At 34.0% G+C, this 22,537-nt stretch overlaps 1 protein-coding gene across 1 annotated transcript in view; it reads left to right on the top strand.

Moving 5' to 3' along the window:
• Positions 1-22,027, top strand: part of cgnb (cingulin b) — a 32,495-nt gene extending 10,468 nt beyond the window's left edge. Inside the window, 19 exon segments of the mRNA XM_051136066.1 lie at positions 439-508; positions 6,248-6,372; positions 6,483-6,615; positions 7,954-8,166; positions 8,391-8,518; positions 9,693-9,719; positions 10,244-10,340; positions 11,368-11,517; positions 11,519-11,578; positions 12,147-12,236; positions 12,366-12,611; positions 13,800-13,970; positions 14,211-14,372; positions 14,550-14,639; positions 15,652-15,735; positions 16,342-16,460; positions 16,546-16,654; positions 17,278-17,441; positions 20,908-22,027. Of these exon segments, the coding sequence (XP_050992023.1) occupies positions 439-508; positions 6,248-6,372; positions 6,483-6,615; positions 7,954-8,166; positions 8,391-8,518; positions 9,693-9,719; positions 10,244-10,340; positions 11,368-11,517; positions 11,519-11,578; positions 12,147-12,236; positions 12,366-12,611; positions 13,800-13,970; positions 14,211-14,372; positions 14,550-14,639; positions 15,652-15,735; positions 16,342-16,460; positions 16,546-16,654; positions 17,278-17,441; positions 20,908-21,040 (2,371 nt within the window). The 3' untranslated portion in view covers positions 21,041-22,027.
• Positions 22,028-22,537: the final 510 nt, after the last annotated feature.

The raw sequence follows: 22,537 nt of genomic DNA, 5'->3' as shown, positions 1-22,537 counted from the left end.
ACCCCAAAATGAAAATTCTGTAATTAATTACTCACCCTCATGTCGTTCCAAACCCGTAAGATCTTCGTTCATCTTCAGAACACAAATTAAGATATTTTTGATGAAATCCTATAGCTTTCTGACCCTGCATAGACAGCATTGCAACTGCCACGTTCAAGGCCCAGAAAGGTAGTAAGGACATCCTTAAAATAGTCCATGTGACATCAGTGGTTCAACCAAGCCACGAGAATACTTTTTATGCACAAAGAAAACAAAAAGAATGACTTTATTCAACAAAGTTTAACAGAATTTGTCTGAAATATCTCTTTAAAACCATTTAAAACACCCTAGCAACCCTGGCAAAACACTGGCATACACCTTTTACATTTTCTTCAGAACATGTTATAAGCTAGTTTGTCTCTGGCTCATTCAATTTCCTTTCATATTTTCTAACACTAGGTCTTTTGAGAGTGAGTCAGCCATCAAACGCAAAGCAAGCCTCATTCATGAAAGGTTCTGTGGGGTGAAGGTAAGCACGCTTGTATTCAATTAATCAGTTTGCATTTCCCAGCAGTGAATAGCGCTCAGCAGTGGCTCCTGAATGAGGAAACTACATGAGAAACTACAGAGGGTGTGTGTGTGTGCCCATGGTTTGCGTATAGGTGCCTGTTTTGCATGATTGTGACTGTATGTTTTGAAAGAGGGAACGTACCAGAGAAAGATATTCTGAGACAGAGGAGATAACAGCAACAAGACTGTGTCTTTGTGAAGAAATGGGCGAGTTTAAAATAGACAATAATCATTATGATTATGTTTTTTTTAAAGAGAGTAGGTCAGTGCACCAAAAATGAAATTAATGATGACATTTATTCATCATCTTGTCGTCCCAAACCCATATGAATTTCTTTGTTTCGTGGAACACAAAAGCTGGCTTTTTGAGGATTAATTTTAATTTTAATTTTATTATAATTTATTCAGTTTAATTATAGACCAATTATCGGTTTGTAAACATTCAGGATGCGTGCGCATCATGGTTGCAGAAAACCCGGGAGAGATAGCCTTAACGGCTAGAGAGTTATACGGATATGGTACAAAACAGTTAGATTAAAAAAGATTATAGATTATATTGATTAGATGTCATTGTCAAAATGTTCTCCGCATATTACAAGAGCTTGTCACCCAGCGATAAGCACTGTTATTCAACGAAATTGATGTTATTGGAATAGTCTTACAGATCCAAAATAGGGATGGCGTTTTTGTGGCTGGTTCAAGTAGCAGTCTATGGAGCTATGGACTAAAAGAATAAAAAAAGTAATTTTGATTTTATGTTTCAAAATTCTGACTTTATTCTCACAATTCCGAGATTATATCTCACAACTCTAATAAGGAAAAACAACTCGTCATTCTCTCCTTTCCCCTCGGCTCAGAGTTTATATCCCACAGATTTTTTTTCCCATCAGAATTAACAAGCATACTATTTTTGAGTTAAATCGAGTTATAAAGTCTGAATTAGGACATATAAACTTGCATTTGCGAGGAAAAAAAGCCTGAATTTTTAGATAAAATAAATAAATGTTATGTAAAATGTTAATAGTAATAGGTTTAAATAATATTTCATGCTGTAACTGTATGGATAATACAATACATCCCCTATGAACAGCAAATGTGAATATTATGTAGACAAATATTATGTAGACAATCAAATTTATTCTTTAAAAGTAGAGTAATCATAGCAGTTTTCATCCATAGTCTGTCCGTTGTCTGCATTTAGCTTCAAATGACATCTTTGACAACAGTATTTTATAAAAATTATTTGCATTCCAATTTCAACATCAAAAGGCACAAAATAATTTTTTTTTTCTCTTAATCCATGGATTTTACCCATTTACCTCCACTTGTTACTAGTGTTTTTCTGCAACCACTATGCGTGCACAGCTACAAGTGATGTAACTGTGACGCCTACTCGAAATACTCGAAAAAAGCTCCAAAATGATAAAAGTGCACTGTGAAAATGCCATGAAAGTGGTCCATATGACTTGTTATGTTTTTAGGTTTTCTGAACAACAAATTAGTTGTCTAATTTGTTAAGGGATCATGTTTTTGAATTGGATCTTTTCAGTGAACTATTGATTCAGTTCACAGAATCATTCTGAATGATTCGTTCATGAATTGGACTGACCTGGTTCTCAAAGGACACTAAAATAGACAGTTATGAATAAACAACTACAAATTCTGTTGCTTAAAGTTGTTGCTCACTCAAAGCTATCATATGATTATAGAAGACATAAAGACACTTAATTATCACTTTTAATGGTATTTTTATGTTGTTTTTATGCACATTTTGTAGCTTGACAGCCGAGTCTTTAGTCACTTTCATTAAATTGAAAAGTTTCAAAGATATTGACTTTTGTGTCTTCAAGAGAAGAAAGTTAGTCATTCAGATTTGTAACAAAATGAGAGTGCTTAATTTTCGTTTCGAAGGAAATATCCTTTTAAAAAAAGTTTCTGTATCTTCCTGTACGTGCACACATGCATGGGCGTGCATGTCTGTATAATATTGCTAGCCTACGTGTTTGCATAAGCTTCCTGCGTGTGAAATATCCTTCTGCGGTCTCTTGGCAACCGTCGCCTCAACAAGGAAAGCTGATTAGGGCCGCGTGGTCGAGAGCTCGCTCTTTGTGATCCATCAATAATTAAGTTACACTGGAAATGGATACCTGTGAGGGAGGGTTTCCCCTCAACCTGGGGGCCCTCGTGTGTCTGTTTGGGTTACGGTTTTAATGGGCACTCGTTGTACGGCCTCTTACGCTGTCATAACCCACTGAGTGCTCGTCCATGCATGATAAACTCTGTTGTTGTTGTGGCCAGTATTGCTGGGAGAAGTTGCGAATGTTGTTAATTAAGCTCATTAGCGTGAAGTAAACCTTGTCAGACGCTTAGAGGTTTTCGACGGTGTTTAGACTGAGATTATACAGTACTACTAAATTTGGATTCTTAAGATTTTTTCCCTTAACATTGGTACTTTTATTAAGCAAGGAAGCATTAAATTGATCAGAAGTGACAGACATTTATAATGTTACAAAAGATTTCTGTTTCTATAAATGCTGTTCTTTTGAGCATTTATAGTCCTGAAAATTTTAAAATCTATCATGATTTCCACAGTATTAATATTATTAATATTTCACATATTAAAGGATTAGTTTACTTCTAGAGCAAAAATGTAGAGATAATTTACTCACCCCCTTGTCATCCAAGATGTTCATGTCTTTCTTTCTTCAATAATGTTTTTTGAGGAAAACATTTTTATGAATGTTCTCCATATATTGGACTTCTATGGTGCCTGCGAGTTTAAAAGCCAAGAAAGAAGGGTCTTATCTAGCGAAACGATTGGTAATTTTTTAAAAAAAAATTACAATTTATACTTTTATTTTTACCTCAAATGCTCGTCTTGTCTAGGTCTGTGATGCGTATGAGCATTTGTGGTTAAAAAGTGTGTAATTGTAATTTCTTTTAAGAAAATTACTGATTGTATCGCTAGATAAGACCCTTCTTTCTCGGCTGGGATCGTTTAGAGCCCTTTAAAGCTGCATTTAAACTGTGTTTTGAAAGTTTAAACTCACCATAGAAGTCCAACATATGGAAAACATTCCTAAAATGTTTTCCTCCAAAAACATAATTGTTTTATGACTGAAGAAAGAAAGACATGAACATCTTGGATGACAAGAGGGTGAGTAAATTATCTGTAAATGTTTGTTCTGGAAGTGAACTAATCCTATGAAATCTGTTTTATTTTTTCCCAAATTCCGTTTTATTTATTTATTTTTATTTTATTTTTTTCCTGGATTCCATTTTTTTGCGTTTTATTTTTTCTAGTAAAAACTAGTTAACTTCTAGTAAACTTCTAGTTAATGGTTAAATTAAAATATGCTTATTAAGAAGAATGTCTGATTAATCGAAATCATGAAACTTACACAATTTAATAGCAATTTATTAAAAATTAAAGAGAAATTACATTTTTAAGGCCCTATGAAATACTTTTTTCCCTTCTCAAATTCAGTTTTATTTTTACCAAATTATGTTTTTCCATTAATTTTCTGGATTTCATTTGAATGGTTTTATTAAACTTTCAGAATCAAAATCATCTCTAATTAATTGATTTTATTTTTTTAAATCATTTATTATAATTTTATAAATTAAATATTTGAAAAATATGTATTAAATAATTATTAAATAATACAATTATTCAATTATTAAATATAAATATTTATAAATATTTATTAAATTTTTCTGGTAAATATTCCTGACAAAATAATGTTTTAATAATAATTTTATTATTAGTTGTAGTAGTATCATTACAGTAAGTAATATATTTCTGTCACAGTTTCTTCAAGTTAAACTGAGCTTTAATTTTAACGGGGTGCTATGAAAATTTGTAAGTTTCTGTTTGTATATGATGCAATAGTTTTTGTGGCTTAATATTCATAGACGCTAGTCCATATCTTGTTTTGATTTGAAGTGTACTGACCTACTTTTGATTTATTCATCTAAAATTTGGTAAATTCCGTCATATTCTGTGAAATTCCATATATCCTACTTGAGCAGCAAATCAGCATATTAGAATGATTTCTGAAGAGTCATGTGACACTAAAGACTGGAGTAATGATTCTGAAAATTCAGCTTTGCCATCACAGGAATAAATTACACTTTAAAATACATTAAAATAGAAAACCATTATTTTTATTTGTAATAATACTTTGCAATATTACTGTCTTTACTGTATTTTTGATCAAATAAATACAGACTTAATGAGTGTAAGACACTTCTTATACTTGCTTCAAAAACATAAAATCTTAAAGACCCCTAACTTTTGTATGGTAGTGTATGATGATAAATCTGACATGGTTATCCTAATAATTATGTACATGTCTAATTGTTTTGATTTACATTGGTGTTAGACGTTCTAGTAAGATGACTTGAATAGTACTTTAATGTGATCTTATTCAAGAAGTAACTTTAGACCATGCAACACAAGAGGTCAGTTCAAATGACCTCGTAGTAGCCATGTGTGGTCATTATAGTGATGGCAACAGCAGTTGAATGGTCTAATGGGATATCCTAGAGGACTGGGTTATTTGAGGAGCAGACAGCTGCCTGCTGGCTGTGTGTGCATGTTTCAGATCTAATTATTTGTTTTATGTTTCCTCATTAAAATAAGATCAGCCATGTGCAGTTATAAGGTGATTCATTTAAGGCGTATCTGTATCAGAAGTCACTCAGAAACTAATCTTGTGATTGACAGTAAGAATAACTAGATACGATAGCTAGGATGTAGTGATTCCTCAGGGGACATTTGAAGCAAAATTACTGCTGTAAGATGAATGCATAGCCCCGAGATGACACAGATCATCCTCCTTGTAGAAATAGGTATGTTTGTTTTAGGGCTGCAACTTGTATGAACAAAGCTACATGTGTTTAGTTTTAATAAAGCTCATTGATAGGATTTTGAAAGACTTTTTGTTCAGTTGTTATACGTAAATGAATAAAAATGGAAACTTATCCCTATTTGGTTCTGGCAGAGTAGTTCAACTACTCAGATTTAAAGTCCTCTTCATATCTTATGCTTAAATCACCCAAGAAATTCTGCCTTTTTTGTTGGAGGTAGCATTAAGCAAATGTTAAATGTATTAATTCAAATAAAAAATAAAATATATTTTTAAAAATATTTTTTAAGAATTTATCTATTTTATTTATTTATTGTTTTCTCTGTAATGTTGGAGGATTGAAGATTAAACATTTTGGATTTAAAACCAAAAAAACTATTTACATGTAGTATGTGAAAGCATGCAAAATCTTTTTATTTTGGTTTCCAGTTAACTACATGATAAAATCACTTACAAATCTTGTCTCTGGAAAGTTATTCAGTCTTTTAATTCCTGACATAACTAAGTTAAGTCAGCAACCCTTCAGCAAACTTTCATATAATGCACGGAAGATACCAGGAAGGAGTTTTTACGGGATCCACATCAGTAATGTAGAGCCTGTTGAGCTGCCTCGAACAGTAACAGGATGATTTAAATAACTTTACAGATTATAAGACACACATTTTCAAGTGCTTTAATGAAAATATGAGCTTTGGCTTCTGTTTCTGCTTTTAAATAGTCTTCAAATGCATTAGTGTAAGTGTGAATTTTCTGTGCTTATCAACAGCATGCCCAAGCTAAATCACTACATTAATTGTTAAAGCTCACTGGGGTTTTGTGCTTCACAGGGTCCAGAGATCTCAGTGACTGACAGCAATATGAAGACTGAACTGGAGAAGGCATTTAGCAAGAACACACAATTACAACAACAACTGGACAAGGCCAAGAGAGAACTGCAGGAAAACCAGGACCAGTGAGTCTCAATGTGCATTATAACAGGAAGCAAATGTGCATTTACAATACAAAATCTAACCCTGTGAACTTTTAAATTGGATTTGTCTGATATGTTGTTTCTGTCTTCAGAATGGTTGAGCTGCGTATGGATAGAGAGGCAGCGGAGTCTCGCTTACGGCAGCAGGAGGATCAGCTAGCTCAGCTCCAGGAGGAGCTCAGACGAACGCTGGAAAACTCACCTCAGTCTGACACAATGCAGCTAGTACGCACACAAACACACAACATACAGAATAATTCCCCTTTTGTAATGCTTTAAATATGTAATCACATTTTGCAGCAAGATATGTGAATCACTGAGAGTGTTATTCATTGTTTAAAGTGTAATTAAGTGCAAACATAGGTAATTAAATTGAAAAGGTACAGAACATTTGATACATAGTATCTACACACTAGAGATGTGCGGATGAGCTCAAACGTAACCCAAATTTTCTTCTTCAGAGTTGCCTCCCTGCCACCCAAAGCTGCTTTTACAACTCATTTGCTTTAAGTTATCCAATACAAATTCGATATTTCACATAAAAGATGCTTGCATATAGTCCACAAGAGAAAATAATAGTTAAATTTATAAAAATGATGCTGTTCAGAAGTATACATAAGCTTGATTCTTGTGACCTGAATGATCAAGAGCTGTATTTTTTTTTGTTTATTGATAGTTGTTCATAAGTCCCCTGTTTGTCCTGAACATTAAAGGAGAAGTCCACTTCCGAAACAAAAATTCACATATAATGTACTCACCCCCTTGTCATGCAAGATGTTCATGTCTTTCTTTCTTCAGTCGTAAAGAAATTGTTTTTTGAGAAAAACATTTCCTGATTTTTCTCCATATAGTGGACTTTTATGGTGCCCTGTGCAGTTGTAAACAATCCCAGCCAAAGAAGAAGGGTCTTATCTAGCAAAATGATCGGTTATTTTCATTAAAAAAATAAAATGTAAATGCTTTTTATTCTCAAACGCTCGTCTTGCCTTGCTCTCCTTGAACTCTGTGTATTCTGGTTTAAGACAGTTAGGGTATGTTGAAAAACTCCAATCATATTTTCTCCCTCAACTCCAAAAATCATTTTAAAATTATGCTACAATGCTGCAGAAGTACTGACCCAGTCTTTGCAAAGTGAACATGCAAAGAAGATCAAACATCCTTACCAAAAAAAAAGGTAAAACAGCGATATAGGATTTTGAAGTTGAGGGAGAACATGAGATGGGAGTTTTTCAACATACCCTAACTGTCATGAACCAGTAAAAAACAGTCCAGGCAGAGTAAGACAAGACGAGTGTTTGACATTAAAAAGTATATAAATTGTGTTATTTTAATCAATCGTTATGCTAGATAAGACCCTTTTTTCTCAGCTGGATCGTTTACAACCGCATTTGGCATCATTTGAGGCCGCATTGTAAAACAATTAATATTTTGCAGATACTTTAAAGTGTATGTAAAATTTTGACCACAACTAACTTTCTGTCAGTCTATCTATCTTAGAAAGTAAAGATGATTTGGACCAATATGTATGGTGAAAGTTGAGTTTGTTTCTCTTTTTCTCTGCAGAACTTGATGACGGTGCAGGCAGAGCTGTCAGAGTCTATGATGCTGAAGCAGAAGCTAGAGGACACACTGAGGCAGAGAGAGCGAGAGCTCACCGCTCTAAAAGGAGCCCTGAAGGATGAGGTGGAGTCCCATGATAAAGAGATGGAGGCCCTGAGAGAGCAGTACAGTCAAGACATGGACGCCCTGCGTCACAGCATGGAGACAGTCTCACAGGTGAACATACACTACAGGACAAATGAATGCCTGTGCCTCACAATCCAAGTCCCTGCCTCACTGGGATCAACATGGAAGAGAAATGTTACATCGTCATGCCTGACATCTTGGAATTGGTCCAGATGTGTGATCTGTTTTATTATCCAAACCGTTGTGAGAAAAACCAAGTACAGAATTGAAGTTTTCACTGTTACCTGTTGTCTATTCCTCCTCCTTATCCACAGTCTCAGCTGGAAATCGAGGAGGAGCGTCAGAAGGTGAATGCCTCCATCTTGGCTCTGGAGGAGGAGCTAGAGGGATACAAAGAGCAGAGCGACCAATGGAAGGAGCAGTTTAACTCCACCAACCAAGAGTAAGCTCAGACACACGAAACACAAACTTTTGATATGTTTATAAAGTGATTCCAAATTTCAGCTGAATCGCAACAAAATGAGTGACAGTGGCCATTGATGATGTGATGTGAGTGGGTCCATTGACCACTATACTTAACAATCAGCCCCCAGAGTTAAAATTACAGTATTTTAGCCTCATATGTCCATAGCTATGCAACGTTAATCACTTAAAACTTTGTTTTGTCTTTTCTAGTAAGTTCTTAAAGTGTCACTCCAAGGTTCAAGTCCATATTTGTCTAAGGAGTTAAGCGACTCTGCTGTAATCATGTATAAACAACTTTATGACCAACACCTTTATTTACATTCAGTGTTAATGTGAGGACTTCAGTACGTATGATGAATGTTTGGCTGGAATTTTGTCTTCTGGTCCTGTAAGCTAAAAGGTCCACATTTAATTTGTCTGATGCATTATTTCAAACATAGATAATGTTATTATCCTGTATCCAGTTCACGCTCACATTTGAGACGACGCTTTATTTTTAGTGATATTCACTATTGTTTAAAATTTTAGGGTCTGTAACATCTCTTATGCTTGCCAAAGCTGCATTTGATCAATATACAGTAAAAACAACAGCAATATTTTAACTTGTGATAATATTTCACAATAACTGTTTTCTACTGTAGTATATTTTAAAATGTAATTTCTTCTTGTGATGGCAAATCTGAATTTTCAGCATCATTACTGTAGTCTTCAGTGTCACATGATCCTTCAGAAATCATACCAATATGCTTTTGCTAATAAGTGTTTTTTTTTCATTTATGATTTACTTCACTGTCATTTGACTTTATTTTCTTTGATTTAATGCATTCTTGCTGAATAAAAAGATATGAATAAAAAAATTTATTTCTTTAAAAAATAAAATAAAATAATATAAAAAAATAAATAAATAAATGACCCTAAACTTATGAACAGTAGTATGTGATGAGACAAGAGATGTTTCGAATCACATTTTTTAGAGCAGGATTTGACCTGAACTGTAACTCATAATTTTATATTTAATTATCTGTTTTATATGTTGTCTTAGTTTGTCTTCATTCTGTATGTTTCATGTTGTATGTTTATATCATTTGTGCTTGTTAAAGTTTATTGTTGTCTTTGTGTTTCATGTGTTCACTTTGGTTCTTGTTTGCCAGACGGGGGCAGTGCAGCGCATTTCGAAAGTGAGACAGAGTCCTGTAGATTCGTTACTAATGACACCACTGGCAGAAATGAATCAACAATTATCTATGATTGATGAAGTCTTTTAGTGTAAATCAGTATACTGTTGTAAAATCTTGCCCTAGTGACACTGACACACTAAACTAGAATCTATTCACCTGGTTTCGGTTTGGCTGCAGGTTATAAAATCTAATAAAACTCAGCTTTAATACTAATCAAAATAAAATCCTTTGATCTCACTATCTGAGCTGGTGCATATACAATACTTAACAACACAACACAGTGCTTCTACTAATATGTCAAATGTTCTTGAGCAGGTGATCTGAATGGACACTCAAATGAATCTTGATTGAATCTTATGTCATGAATCATTTCAGTTCTGTTCATGATTCTGAAATAACACAGATTCTTCTGTAGGATGTTGATTCTTCTACTGGATAAAATAATTTCAGTGGATATCTGCACTAACACTGAATATAATAATGTGTGTTGGTGTGTTTTAATGTGTGTTTGTCTCATTGGACAGGCTGCTGCAGGCTCAGCAGGACAAGAAGGAACTGGAAGAGAAGCTGCTCGCAGTTAAGAAACAAACTGATGAAACTGATTCAAGCTCGTTATTGAAGGTAAAATACAAATAGAAGTGCCACAGTCTGTTTTCTTTCTTCTTTGGTTCAAAAAGATTCATTGTGACACCTAACTGCGCACTGTGAATGCTGAATTTTGAGACAAAAGTTTTTGAACAGTAAGATTTTCAATTTGTTCTTAAAGAAGTCTCTTCTGCTCACCAAGCCTGCAATTATTTGATCCACAGCACAGCAAAAACAGTAAAATGTTGCAATATTTTTACTATTTAAAATAACTGTTTTCTGTTTGAATATATTTTTAAATGTAATTTATTCCTGTGATTTTTAAAGCTAAATTTTTAGCATCATTACTCCAGTCACGTGATCCTTCAGAAATCATTCTGATATTCTGATTTGCTGCTAATTTATTAATATTATTATTATTATTATGTTGAACACAGCTGAGTAGTTTTTTTTTTCAGGTTTATTCAGCATTTATCTGAAATAGAAATATTTTGTAACACTATGAATGTCTTTATCATAATTTTTTATCAATTTAAAGCATCCTTGTTAAATAAAAGCATTAATTTCTATAATTTTATTATGCTGACTCCAAACTTTTTAATGGTATAGTTAAATGTTAATGTTAAAAAAAAGCTTTTTTATTTTAGTTAGATTTTTATATTCATCAAAGAAACCTTAAAAAATGTTCTCACCTGTTTTAAATATAGATAATAATAATAATAATAATAATCAATATTTCTTGAACCGCAAATCAGCATATTAGAATGATTTCTGAAGGATCACGTGACAGTAAAGACTGGAGTAATGATGCTTAAAATTTAGCTTTGATCACAAGAATAAATTACATTTTAAAGCATATTCAAATAGAATTATTTTAAATAGCAAAATATTTCACAATATTACTACTTTTGCTGTATTTTGGATCAAATAAATGCAGGCTTGGTGAGCAGAAGAGATCTCTATAAAAACTTTAAAAATCTTACTTTTCAAAATGTTACTTTTCATGTTGACTGGTAATGTACATGTTTTTTAGCCGGGTATAAAAGTTACTTTGCATTTTCAGGAGCTGCAGCGGTGCCAAGATGATTTGAAGAAAGCTCTTGCAGAAGTAGAAAAAGTTAAAGCACAGGCAGCAAAAGAGGAGGAGCTTAAATCAGTATCAAAAGCCAATGAGAATCGAGAAAAGGAGCTGAAGGCAGAGATTGACAGACTAAAAAAATCAGTCAAAGAGAGATAAAGAGGAACTTGCAAAAGTGCTGGAGAAAACACAACAGGTAAAACCTAAGCTATGTCATCCATATTTGTTTTTGTCCGGCCTAATTAGGAAACGCCACTCACACTGAATCTCACTTGTCTAACATCTTGCTTGACATGCTGAATTTTAAAGAGAAAATACGAGTAGCACGGGTATATTTATAGCAAAAGCCAGTGGGTATGGCTTTTGTATGGGTCAAAATGATCAATTTTTCTATATTAAGTAAAGACCATGTAAAGATCAATTTCTTACTGTAAATATATCAAAACTTAATTTTTGATTAGTAATATGCATTGCTAAGAACTTCATTTGGACAACTTTAAAGGCAATTTTCTCAGTATTTAGATTTTTTTACATCCTCAGATTCCAGATTTTCAAATAGTTGTATCTCGGCCAAATATTGTCCTGTCCTAACAAACCATACATCAATGGAAAGCTTATTTATTCATATTTCAAAACCCTAATGACTGGTTTTGTGGTCCAGGGTCACATATGTTCTGATGTACTGGGCTTGTCGCTTTATACAGCTTTTCACTTTGTAAATGTAATATTTGTTCCTTTATTCTATTTATTTCCTATTCGTGTAGCCCTCCAAGTCAGAGCAATCTCAGGATACTGAAAGCAACCTAGAACTTCAAGAGGCCAATGCTCGCTTGAGAGAGAGATTAGCTCGCATGGTAAAAAAAAAAAAACTAAAATCCAAAGTAGTATTTAGCATTAAAATTATGGCATAACCATTCATCTCTTCTGCTTTAGTTTAGTCTTACATGCACAATTAATGTATTTTTTCCTCTTTTCATTTCCAGACACGCTTGCACTCCAGTGTTCCTGACAGCAGCGAATCAGATGTTCTGGAGGATGAGAACAGGAACCTGAGGAACCAGCTGGAGGAGTCCCGGCGCGCAGCATCTCGACTGGGTCAGGAGAAAGAGGAGCTCAATAGACGGTTGGAGGAGAGGGAGAGAGAAAGGGAAGCATTGAGGCGTGGCAAGAGTGACCTGGAGGAACAGAAGAGACTGCTGGATCGAGCGCTGGAGAAGATCAATAAGGAGGTGTGTGTGTGTGTGTGTGTGTGTGTTTGAAGTTAATAAAAGCTTCTACATATAGAGGGTATGCATGTGATGTCACCATCAGCTGAGTGGCTGGGGCTTCGCCCTCTGAGTGGCAGCATTGGTTTTAACGTGAATGCTGCGGCAGAACACACAAAACACCTCTAAAACCAGAACGAGCTTTGCGATTGACTGTACAAATAGATTTGACAAGAAACTTGAGGTATATTTTTACAGACTAATGAAAGCTACTGAAAAGAGAAGCAAATTAATCGCTGCAATTCAAAGAAACAAGTGGTCTCCAGGCAGCGAAACACAGATTTGCAGTTATCATTTCATGTTAATATGTTTAATATTTACCATCTTAAATTCTGCATAACTGGATGTTTTTAAATAAACACTGACAAAAACTACATACGTTTTCCAGCTGGACGATATGACCATCTATGATATATAAGTGATCACTGGGGTTTAGACCAACCTATTTTGTATTTACAAAATGAGTTCAAAAGGCAAATTTGCTTTATTTGTTTTCCCCAATGTCAAAATCAGACACATATAAGTGTTAGAAAACATGTTTCCTGGCTGCATCAATATCCATTGACCACTGGATATTTGAGTTGTTAGGAACATTATATCAAGTCAGCAACCTTTAGTTTAAACTGATCATTTTTTATTTACTTGCGTTTTCGCATCTTCCATATTAAATCTATTCACGCTGAAGGCTCTTTTGCCACTCAGTCCGGCTGAGGGGGCGTGTCCCAGCACGAAAGTGACATCAATGCATACCCTCTATAAGCATTATTATATGCATAATTTATACATGCACTACTGTGTAAGGTAAGGTTGGTACAATATTTTTAAAACGTTTGTAAAAGAAGAAGTCTCATTTGCTCACCAAGCCTGCATTTATTTGATCAGAAACACTGTAAAAATAGTAATATTGTGAAATATTATTACAAATGAAAATAGCTGTTTTGTATATGAACATTTTTTGAATTTTCAGTATCATTACTACAGTCCTCAGTGTCACATGATCCTTCAGAAATCGTTCTAGTATTCTAATAACATTTCTTATTATCAACGTTTTCAGGATTCTTTGATGAAGAGAAGGTTCGAAAGAACAGCATTTGTTTGAAATAGAAATATTTAAAATGTGTTTTTGTTTTTAATTTTCATTTTTTCTATCAGATGGAGTCTATGATGGGAGATTCACGCCAGTCTGTGCATGTTCTTCAGTCTCAGTTGGATGAATTCAGGGATCGTTCTCGTAGAGAGCTGCAGGATGCTCAGAGACTCAGTAAAGACAGGCTGGTTGAGCTACAGAGAGCGCAGGCCCTCCTAAAGACCACCCAGGAGGAGGTGAGACAGACCAGCTTTCACTATATACCCATAGTGCTGAAGTACCACATAGTGTTTATGAAGCAAAAATCAATAATTCTAGAAAAAAAAGCTACATCCTTTGAAAATATTCCCACTGCTTCTATCCATCAGCGCATTTAAATCTATTGTTATTTGGACATTTGTGTTCCCTGGTCCTGGTTTGAACTTACAGCCTTTCAGTTCTCAGATACTCAGTGCTTTGTTGTGTGTGTTTCTCAGGCGTCTCGTCTGAAGAAAGAACTGCTGTCGTGCTCAGAGGAGAGGGACAGCGCTCAGCTGGATAAAGAGCTGCTGAGCAGCCGTCTCAAACACCTGGAGAATGAGCTGGAGACAGAAAGAAGCTCGCAGACGGACCGCAGCAGAGAGATCCGTCTGATAGAGGTGACTTGAGTGAAACCAACTCGACAGCGCTCAGTCTCTTTTTAGAGGCTTAACTAAATGTCCATGTGATCAAGAGTGAGAGGAAACAAGAACAGAGAGATTATTATAGGGTTGTTTCAGGGATGTATGTAAATGCACCTTCAGGGATGTTCGTAACAGTGCACATTTTTGTTTCAGGACAAAGTGAAGACATTAGAGATTGAGTTGGATGAGGAGAAGAGTGGAGCAGAGCTACTGAATGAACGCATCACTCGCAGTCGAGAGCAGGTACACAGATGCACATGATGAGTTAAAGGCTGCTTTTTGTTTGTCATATTTACACTGCCAGTCAAAAGTTTTGAAAAGTAAGATTTTTTATTGTTTTTAGTCTCTCTTGCTCAGGAAGTCGGCATTTATTTGATCCAAAGCACAGCAAAAACAGTATGATTTTGAAATATTTTTACTATTTAAAATAACAGTTTTCTATTTGAATATATTTTAAAATGTAATTTATTCCTGTGATTTCAAAGCTGAATTTTTAGCATCATTACTCCAGTCACATGATCTTTCAGAAATTATTCTACATTATGATTTGCTGCTCAAAAAATATTTTATTATTATTGTGTTGAAAACAGCTGAATAAAATTTTTTTAAGGTTTCTTTGATAAATAGAAAGTTTAGAAAGAACAGCATTTATCTGAAATAGAAATCTTTTTTAACATTATTAATGTCTTTATCATCACTTTTGATAAATTTAAAGCATCCTTGCTAAATATGAATTTCTATAATTTCTTTCTCAAAAAAAAAGCTTTTGAATGGAATAGTGTATAATGTTTACATTTACATTTACATTTATTATTTCAGATAAATGCTGATCTTTGGATCTTTCTGTTCATCAAAGAATCATAAAAAAAGTACTAAACTGTTCTAAACATCCATAATAATAATAAAAATGTTTAAATAATATATGATAATAAAAAAAAATTAGAATGATTTCTCGATCTTGTATCTTGTAACACCGAAGACTGAAGTAATGATGCTTAAAATTTAGATTTGTATAAAGAAATAAATTACATTTTAAAATATATTCAAATAGAAATCAGTTATTTTAAGTAGTAAAAAAAAAAATTCACAATATTACTGCTTTTGGTGTATTTTGGATCAAATAAATGCAGGCTTTAAAAAATTCTTTAAAAAACATTACTGTTCAAAAACTTCTGACTGGTAGTGTATATTAGCAAGCATAGGTGGTACACCACTAGAGATATAAATTTATTTATTTATTTATTTATTTTTCTAGGTGGATCAGCTCCGTTCTGAACTGATGCAAGAACGTTCAGCCCGACATGATCTTGAGATGGATAAGAGCGCACTGGAAAGACAGGTACACACACATCTTTTCAATAATATTGGTCTAAAATTAAGATTTTTCTAATTGCTTTAACATAAACATTAACCTAAAATATAAAGTTTGTTATTTTTAGAAATAAATCTAGTTTCCCCCAGATTTATTTATTTGTGACCCCTGGACCAAAAAGCCAGTCATAGGGTCAGTTTTTTTAAATTGAGATTTATACATCATCTGAATAAATAAGCTTTCCATTGATGTATGATTTGTTATGATAGAACAATATTTGGCCGAAATACAACTATTTGAAAATCTGGAATCTGATGGTGCACAAAAAAAAAAAAAAATGTGGAGAAAATCGCCTTTAAAGTTGTCCAAATGTTGTTTTTAGTAATGCATATTACTAATCAAAAATTAAGTTTTGATATATTTACAGTAATAAATTTACAAAATATCTGTACGGAACATGATCTTTACTTAATATCCTAATGATTTTTGGCATAAAAGAAAAATCTGTCATTTTGACCCATACAATGTATGGCTATTGCTACTTAAGACTGGTTTTGTGGTCCAGGGTCACATTTAATATCTTCATTCTGTTATCACTCTATATTTCATCTGTCATCTCTCTTGGTCTCTCAGACGAAGGAGCTGAAGTCTCGTATCGCTGATATGGGCACTCAGGCACGTCCCACTGCTGGAGTCACGATGCTAGAAAACAAGATTCAGGAACTGGAGGACCGTTTGCGAAGTGAAGAAAAGTAAACAACTGGACAAGCACAAACACAATCAGCACAAATCTGGATATTAATAAATAAAGCATCTGTCTGTCTTTTGTGCATTTAGAGAGAAAAACACCATTCTAGCAGCTCAGAGGAGATTGGACAGAAAACTTAAGGACGTGACGGCCACCCTGGACCAGGAGCGAAATCAACATGCTGAACAGAGAGACCAGGTAAGCACGCACATGTAAATATACGTGTATATTTCAAGTGCTTTGGGGTATGTACTTGATGTACTTTAAAATAAAACAATCTCTTTATATATATATATATATGAACGGTCATGACGGTCAGTTTTTTTAAATTGAGCTTTATATATCATCTGAAAGCCAAATATTGCTGATGCTTTGCACTGATGTATGGTTTGTTAGGATAAGACAATATTTGGTCAAGATACAACTGTTTGAATATTTGAAATCTTAGGGTGCAAAAAAAATGTAAATACTGAGAAAATCACCTTTAAAGTTGACCAAATGAAGTTCTTAGCAATGCATATTACTAAGCAAAAATTACGTTTTGATATATTTACGGTAGGAAATTTACAAAATATCTTCATGGAACATGATCTTTACTTAATATCCTAATGATTATTGGTGTAAAAGAAAAATTATAATTTTGACCCAAACAATGTATTGTTGGCTATTGCTACAAAAATACCCATGCTACTTATGACTGGTTTTGTGGTCCAGGGTCACTTATATTGTTAATGGTAATTTCTGTAAATTATACATAGTGGTAGCAGGACATGTGGAGCTGTGTGTATCTAAACAGCTACTCTGTGTTTGTATCTCTTTAGCTGTCTCTCCGAGTAAAGGCTTTAAAGCGTCAGCTGGATGAGAGCGAGGGGGAGGTGGAGCGTTTGGAGGGCGTCAGGCGGAAGGTTATGCGGGATCTTGAGGAGCAGCGGGAGCTGCAGGAGGCGCTACAGGCCAAAGTCAACGCACTGGATAATGAGCTGAAGTGAGTATCTTTCAAATATCTATAATATATAGATATGAGCGTAATATGATTGGATATGACTGGTTATGTTCAGCTGTGATTGGTTCACACGATATATCCCGCCTCCTGTGTTTGTGCGTGTTCACGAATCAGTCTAAATGAACAATATAATGGCGTTAATGGGAAGGGAACTCACATTTAGATATAACCACTTTGTTATGTCAAAATAAGACTTGAAATGGCCTGAAAATATGAGAGTTTTTAGTGAGTAAAAAGCTTGGTGAAATTTGAAGTAAATCTCTGTCAGTGACCAATATTTAGCAAGCTTTGATGACTGATGATCTGAAAAATTTAAAAATGGTAAAAAGTGAACTATTAAAAAGGATAGCTGAATATGAGTTCACAAATAAAGCATTGTTTAAATTGTTACTGCCTTGAGTTACTATTTTGAAATTAATGTAAAATGCTTAAAAACACTAACTTGATGAGATACATACTTGGCTTTAATAAACAGAATATTGATTACATTGTTAATGTAAAAATAAAAAAACGATTTTTTTTTCTGTAAGTAATGTTTATTTAACCAGGAAAATGTGACCGGGACATGAATTTACATTTGATTTAAAAAAAAAAAAAAAAACTTTGGACTTTGCCTTCTCATTTCAGAACACCAATGCACACCACTGCTGTTTACATGTTATGTTAATATTTAATCAATTTGTTGGAAAAAGTACAGGAAAGATCTACACTGTCTTAAAGGAGAAGTTCACTTCCAGAACAAAAATTTACAGATAATGTACTCACCCCCTTGTCATCCAAGATGTTTATGTCTTTCTTTCTTCAATCGTAAAGAAATTGTTATTTTGTTTTTTCTGAGGAAAACATTTCAGGATTTCTCTCCATATACTGGACTTCAGTGGTGCCCCCAATTTTGAATGTCCAAAATGCAGTTTTTTGAACTCAGTTTTTTCCGGTTCCTGACAGTTAGGGTATGTCAAAAAACTCATCTCATTTTCTCCTCCAACTTCAAAATCATCCTACATCGCTGTTTTACCATTTTTTTTGTAAAGGGTATTTGATCTTCTTTGCATGTTTACTACGGCTGGGCGATAAATAGATAACGATAATTATCGCGCGATATGAATTTCGATAAACGATAACAAGAGTTCAATAAATGTTCGATATAGGCTGCATCCGAAAGCCTAGTCAGCTGACTTGCTGCCTCGCTGCCTTATGACTTCAAAGGCTGCGAAGGCAACTCCGGGAACAGTTTTGGACAGACTTCAGAGGCAGCGGAACGTGACACCGTTGCCAGGTTACCTAACGGTTAAGTTGTAGATTTTGGAGAAAAACGATCTTATACAGTTATGTATAAATGCTTTAATAATACATAAAGACCTCGATGTCATTAATCCACCAAAGGTCTGTGTGTCGGAGAACATGACTGAGAATGGCAGCTACTTTTTGTTTAAAAAAATAAAAGCACTGATGCAAGTAATATTGCAAAACAGGTCATTGTTATTAGTGGCTGTTTCATTATTATTGGTAGTATATTGTAAATATTATTCTTATTTACTACTCATTTGAACATTTTTATTAAATACTGTTATTACAAACAATATTATTTATTATGCTTTTTACACTATTATGATTCATAAAGTTTATCATGGTCAAGATCTCATCTATTATATAAAGTTACAAGTCTAATTTCACCAGAATATCTTTATTTATATAGCCTATATGACGCAAACGCACAGCACTGTGGGAAATCGAAGGCAGCGAAGGATACATCTATGCTGCCTTCAAAATTCGATCAGAAGAAGGTACCTTTGAAGACAGGAAGTGAAGCAGAATTTGAATTCGGACGTGCCTTGATGCCTTCCTGCCTTGGAATGCTGCCTCCAAAGTTCAAACGGCGACACGGCGCGAATTTACTAGAGCAGATTGCTTTACTCACTGATGAATCTCAGTCACTAAACAGCGCCAGTGTGAAGTGATTGAATTCAGGGAAAAACACAAATGACTCGGTTTATAGCCAGATGAAACAGCGCTGACAAACAGGAGAAACACTGTGTGCAACAGTAGAATCAGAAGGCTTTTTAATCTACAAATCGCCATCGTTTACCATAGATTTACTGTAGTAGCACTAACTGCACAGCGGTATTGTGTAAGAAATGTGGGTATATTTGTATCGAATTTTAGTATGTTATTATAGTAGATATGTATTAAATGTATTGAGAGTAATGGAATATAATTACAGTATTTTTTGTGATTAAGCTATAGCGTTTATGCATTTATACTAAATGTATTTAAAGTACTGTATGTCGTACAAATACATAGGAAGCATATTACATTGTTACCATGTTATTGCGGTGCTATATTTGTGGTTTTAACTGTTATTATCATGATCTATGGATGATACTATTGAAGATCAATGGTTAATTAAAAAAAATAATAATAATAAAAAAGCACCTCAAACAGTTAATGAAAATGAGGTTGCTATCATTTTTACAGATATTACTGATTTTGATAATGCACATCAATCTACATATGGATCCTAGCTCAAGTTACTATCAAAAATGTATTTCCAAGAGAAAAAATATATTATTGTCATTATTAATACTATCAGGTAACACAGACATGTTTCTTGATTTGAAACAATATTACTCAATAAAACAAGCAAAACTAAGAAATTAATTAAGGAAAAATGACTGAAAAAGTGTGAAGAATTAAAAAAACATGAAGTGTTTGTCATGTTCTGACCATAAAGCAAAAAAGCAAAGATCTGCCTTTAAACTTAAAAGAAATAAAAATTTGACATTTATCATAATTATCAATATCGACTGATATGAAAAAAAAAATTATTATCGGCCAGCCCTAATGTTCACTTTGTAAACATAGGGTCGGTACTTCTGCAGCGATGTAGGATGATTTTAAAGTTGTATGAGAAAATGAGATGGGAGTTTTTCGACATACCCTAAGTGTCATGAACTGGAAAAAAACAAGTTCAGGCAAATGAGACAAGACAAGCATTTTAGGTTGTTTTTTAGAAAATAACTGATCTTTTCGCTAGATAAGACCCTTCATCCTCAGCTGGAATCATTTAGAGCCCTTTGAAGCTGTATTTAAACTGCATTTTGGATGTTCAAAATCAGGAGCACCACTGAAGTCCATTATATGGAGAAAAATCCTGAAATGTTTTCATCAAAAAACATAATTTGTTTACGACTGAAGAAAGAAAGACATGAACATCTTGGATGACAAGGGGGTGAGTACACGGTCTATAAATTTTTGTTCTGAAACTTCTTCTTCAAACATCTCAGCTACTCTTATTTAGGTCTCAGTTTTGTCCAGTTAACGTTTTCACTCCTTGCTTATCTGAACATTCTGGCCACTAGAGGGTGCGCTTACAATGCTGAACTATAAACAGTCCAATGGCTGATACTGGTCTCCATTATCTATTATAATTCATGTGATTGTTTGTTAGGAGGAAGGTTCAACAATCACGACGCCCAACTCTGGGAAGCACCTTGAGCTCTGAGGAAGAGGACAGTTACTCAGACACAAAAAGCATCACATCTATTCTCACTGAAACGCCACTTCAGACCACCAACTGTTAAAGACTGAACAATAGAGGGAGGAAACTATCTTTTTGCACACATTTGATTTTATTTTTTATTTTTTTGTTTTAGTAAAAATAACGAAAGAGACATGAAGGATACAAATGGTGTTACATCAACACAATCTGAAAAAAATATTTTTTGGGATGAGATAGATGGGTTTGAAGGCCTAATAAAGGAGTCCGTGTGAAGATTTGTGACCTGAAAGCTTCTTTAGTATTGTTTTGCTCAAACTGGTTAATTCTGAAGAAAAATTGTTTGTCTTTACTCTGTTTATGAGTGTCATGTTGTTTGTTTTAGGAAGACTCGCAGTACATTTTATTTGTATAAAATGTCGTTAGGGTTTTTGACATCCATAATTACTGAAAATTTCTGTGGTAATAGAAAAAAATGTATCAATGAAGGATACATGATAGAATGTATAAAACATGCAAAGTCATTTAAAAAAGTGGATTTGACAGATAGTACTTCAACTTTGTGGTTTCAAAATTATTTTGAATCCTCAAAATGATGAAATTTCAAATGAAACATTGTGGTAAGTTTTCTCCCTGTTATCTTTAATGTTACACACTAGTGCAAATTATATTGAAGGATATTTAGAAGGCTTCTTTCGGTGTTGCTTTAATTTGTGAATTAAATTTGCACTATGAATGACACCTTTTGTGCCAAGACAGAAAAAGGAAAAACTCTGATGTATTGGCTTTGAAAAATCAATATTTGCCTTCGATTTTCATACATTTAGGAAGCTAATAAAATGTAAGCTGCTTTTGATCATTTTTCCAGAGACATATATGTGCTGTACTGTATTTTCAGATTTATCAGAATGTATTTACCTGTCAGACGATGAGTAATTTGTAACTCTTCAGTAACTGTTTTTGGAACACGGTTTCATATTACACTGTACAATATTAGATATGTATTGTATATACTGTCATGTGTTTAAAGTTTATTCTTCCACTTCACAGTAAAGGTTTTGAATTACTTGAACTTTTGTAATGTTACTCTGGCGAGGTTAAATTCTCTTGTAGTCTGATATCTCTTCTTTATACAGTCAGTTATTTCTCAGCTTTGGTGAGGGTCTTCCAAACATTTTTATTTCTATTTATTTATTTTTAATCAGTGTTAGGTTGGATTTAGAATATAGGTTTACCCTCTAAGTGAACCATTTGTATTGTTTAGGACTGCAGTTTTTGGTGTAGAGAAACTATTTGACCAATAATGCGTTTAAAAATTGTGTGTTGCTAAATAACCCAAGTTGGGTTGTTTTTAACCCAGCATTTTAGGTGGCTTTTACACTGGGCTCAATAGCTGCGGTTTGAGCCTGGGCGCGCTTGTTCCTGGTGCCCCCCGCAGCAGTGGTCTGGTTTCACACTGAACTTGATTCTGTCGAACACTGGTGCTTTTGCGTTCAAATGATGTCATCACAAACGCGCATAGCATGTGATAGAAAACAGAATAGGGGGGAAATAAATTGGGTTTTAATAATTTCGTGCTATA

The sequence above is a fragment of the Labeo rohita genome, chromosome 19 (genome assembly GCF_022985175.1).
Source record: "Labeo rohita strain BAU-BD-2019 chromosome 19, IGBB_LRoh.1.0, whole genome shotgun sequence".
In the NCBI taxonomy this organism is placed as follows: Eukaryota; Metazoa; Chordata; class Actinopteri; order Cypriniformes; family Cyprinidae; genus Labeo; species Labeo rohita.
This window is presented reverse-complemented; position numbering and strand designations above follow the sequence as displayed.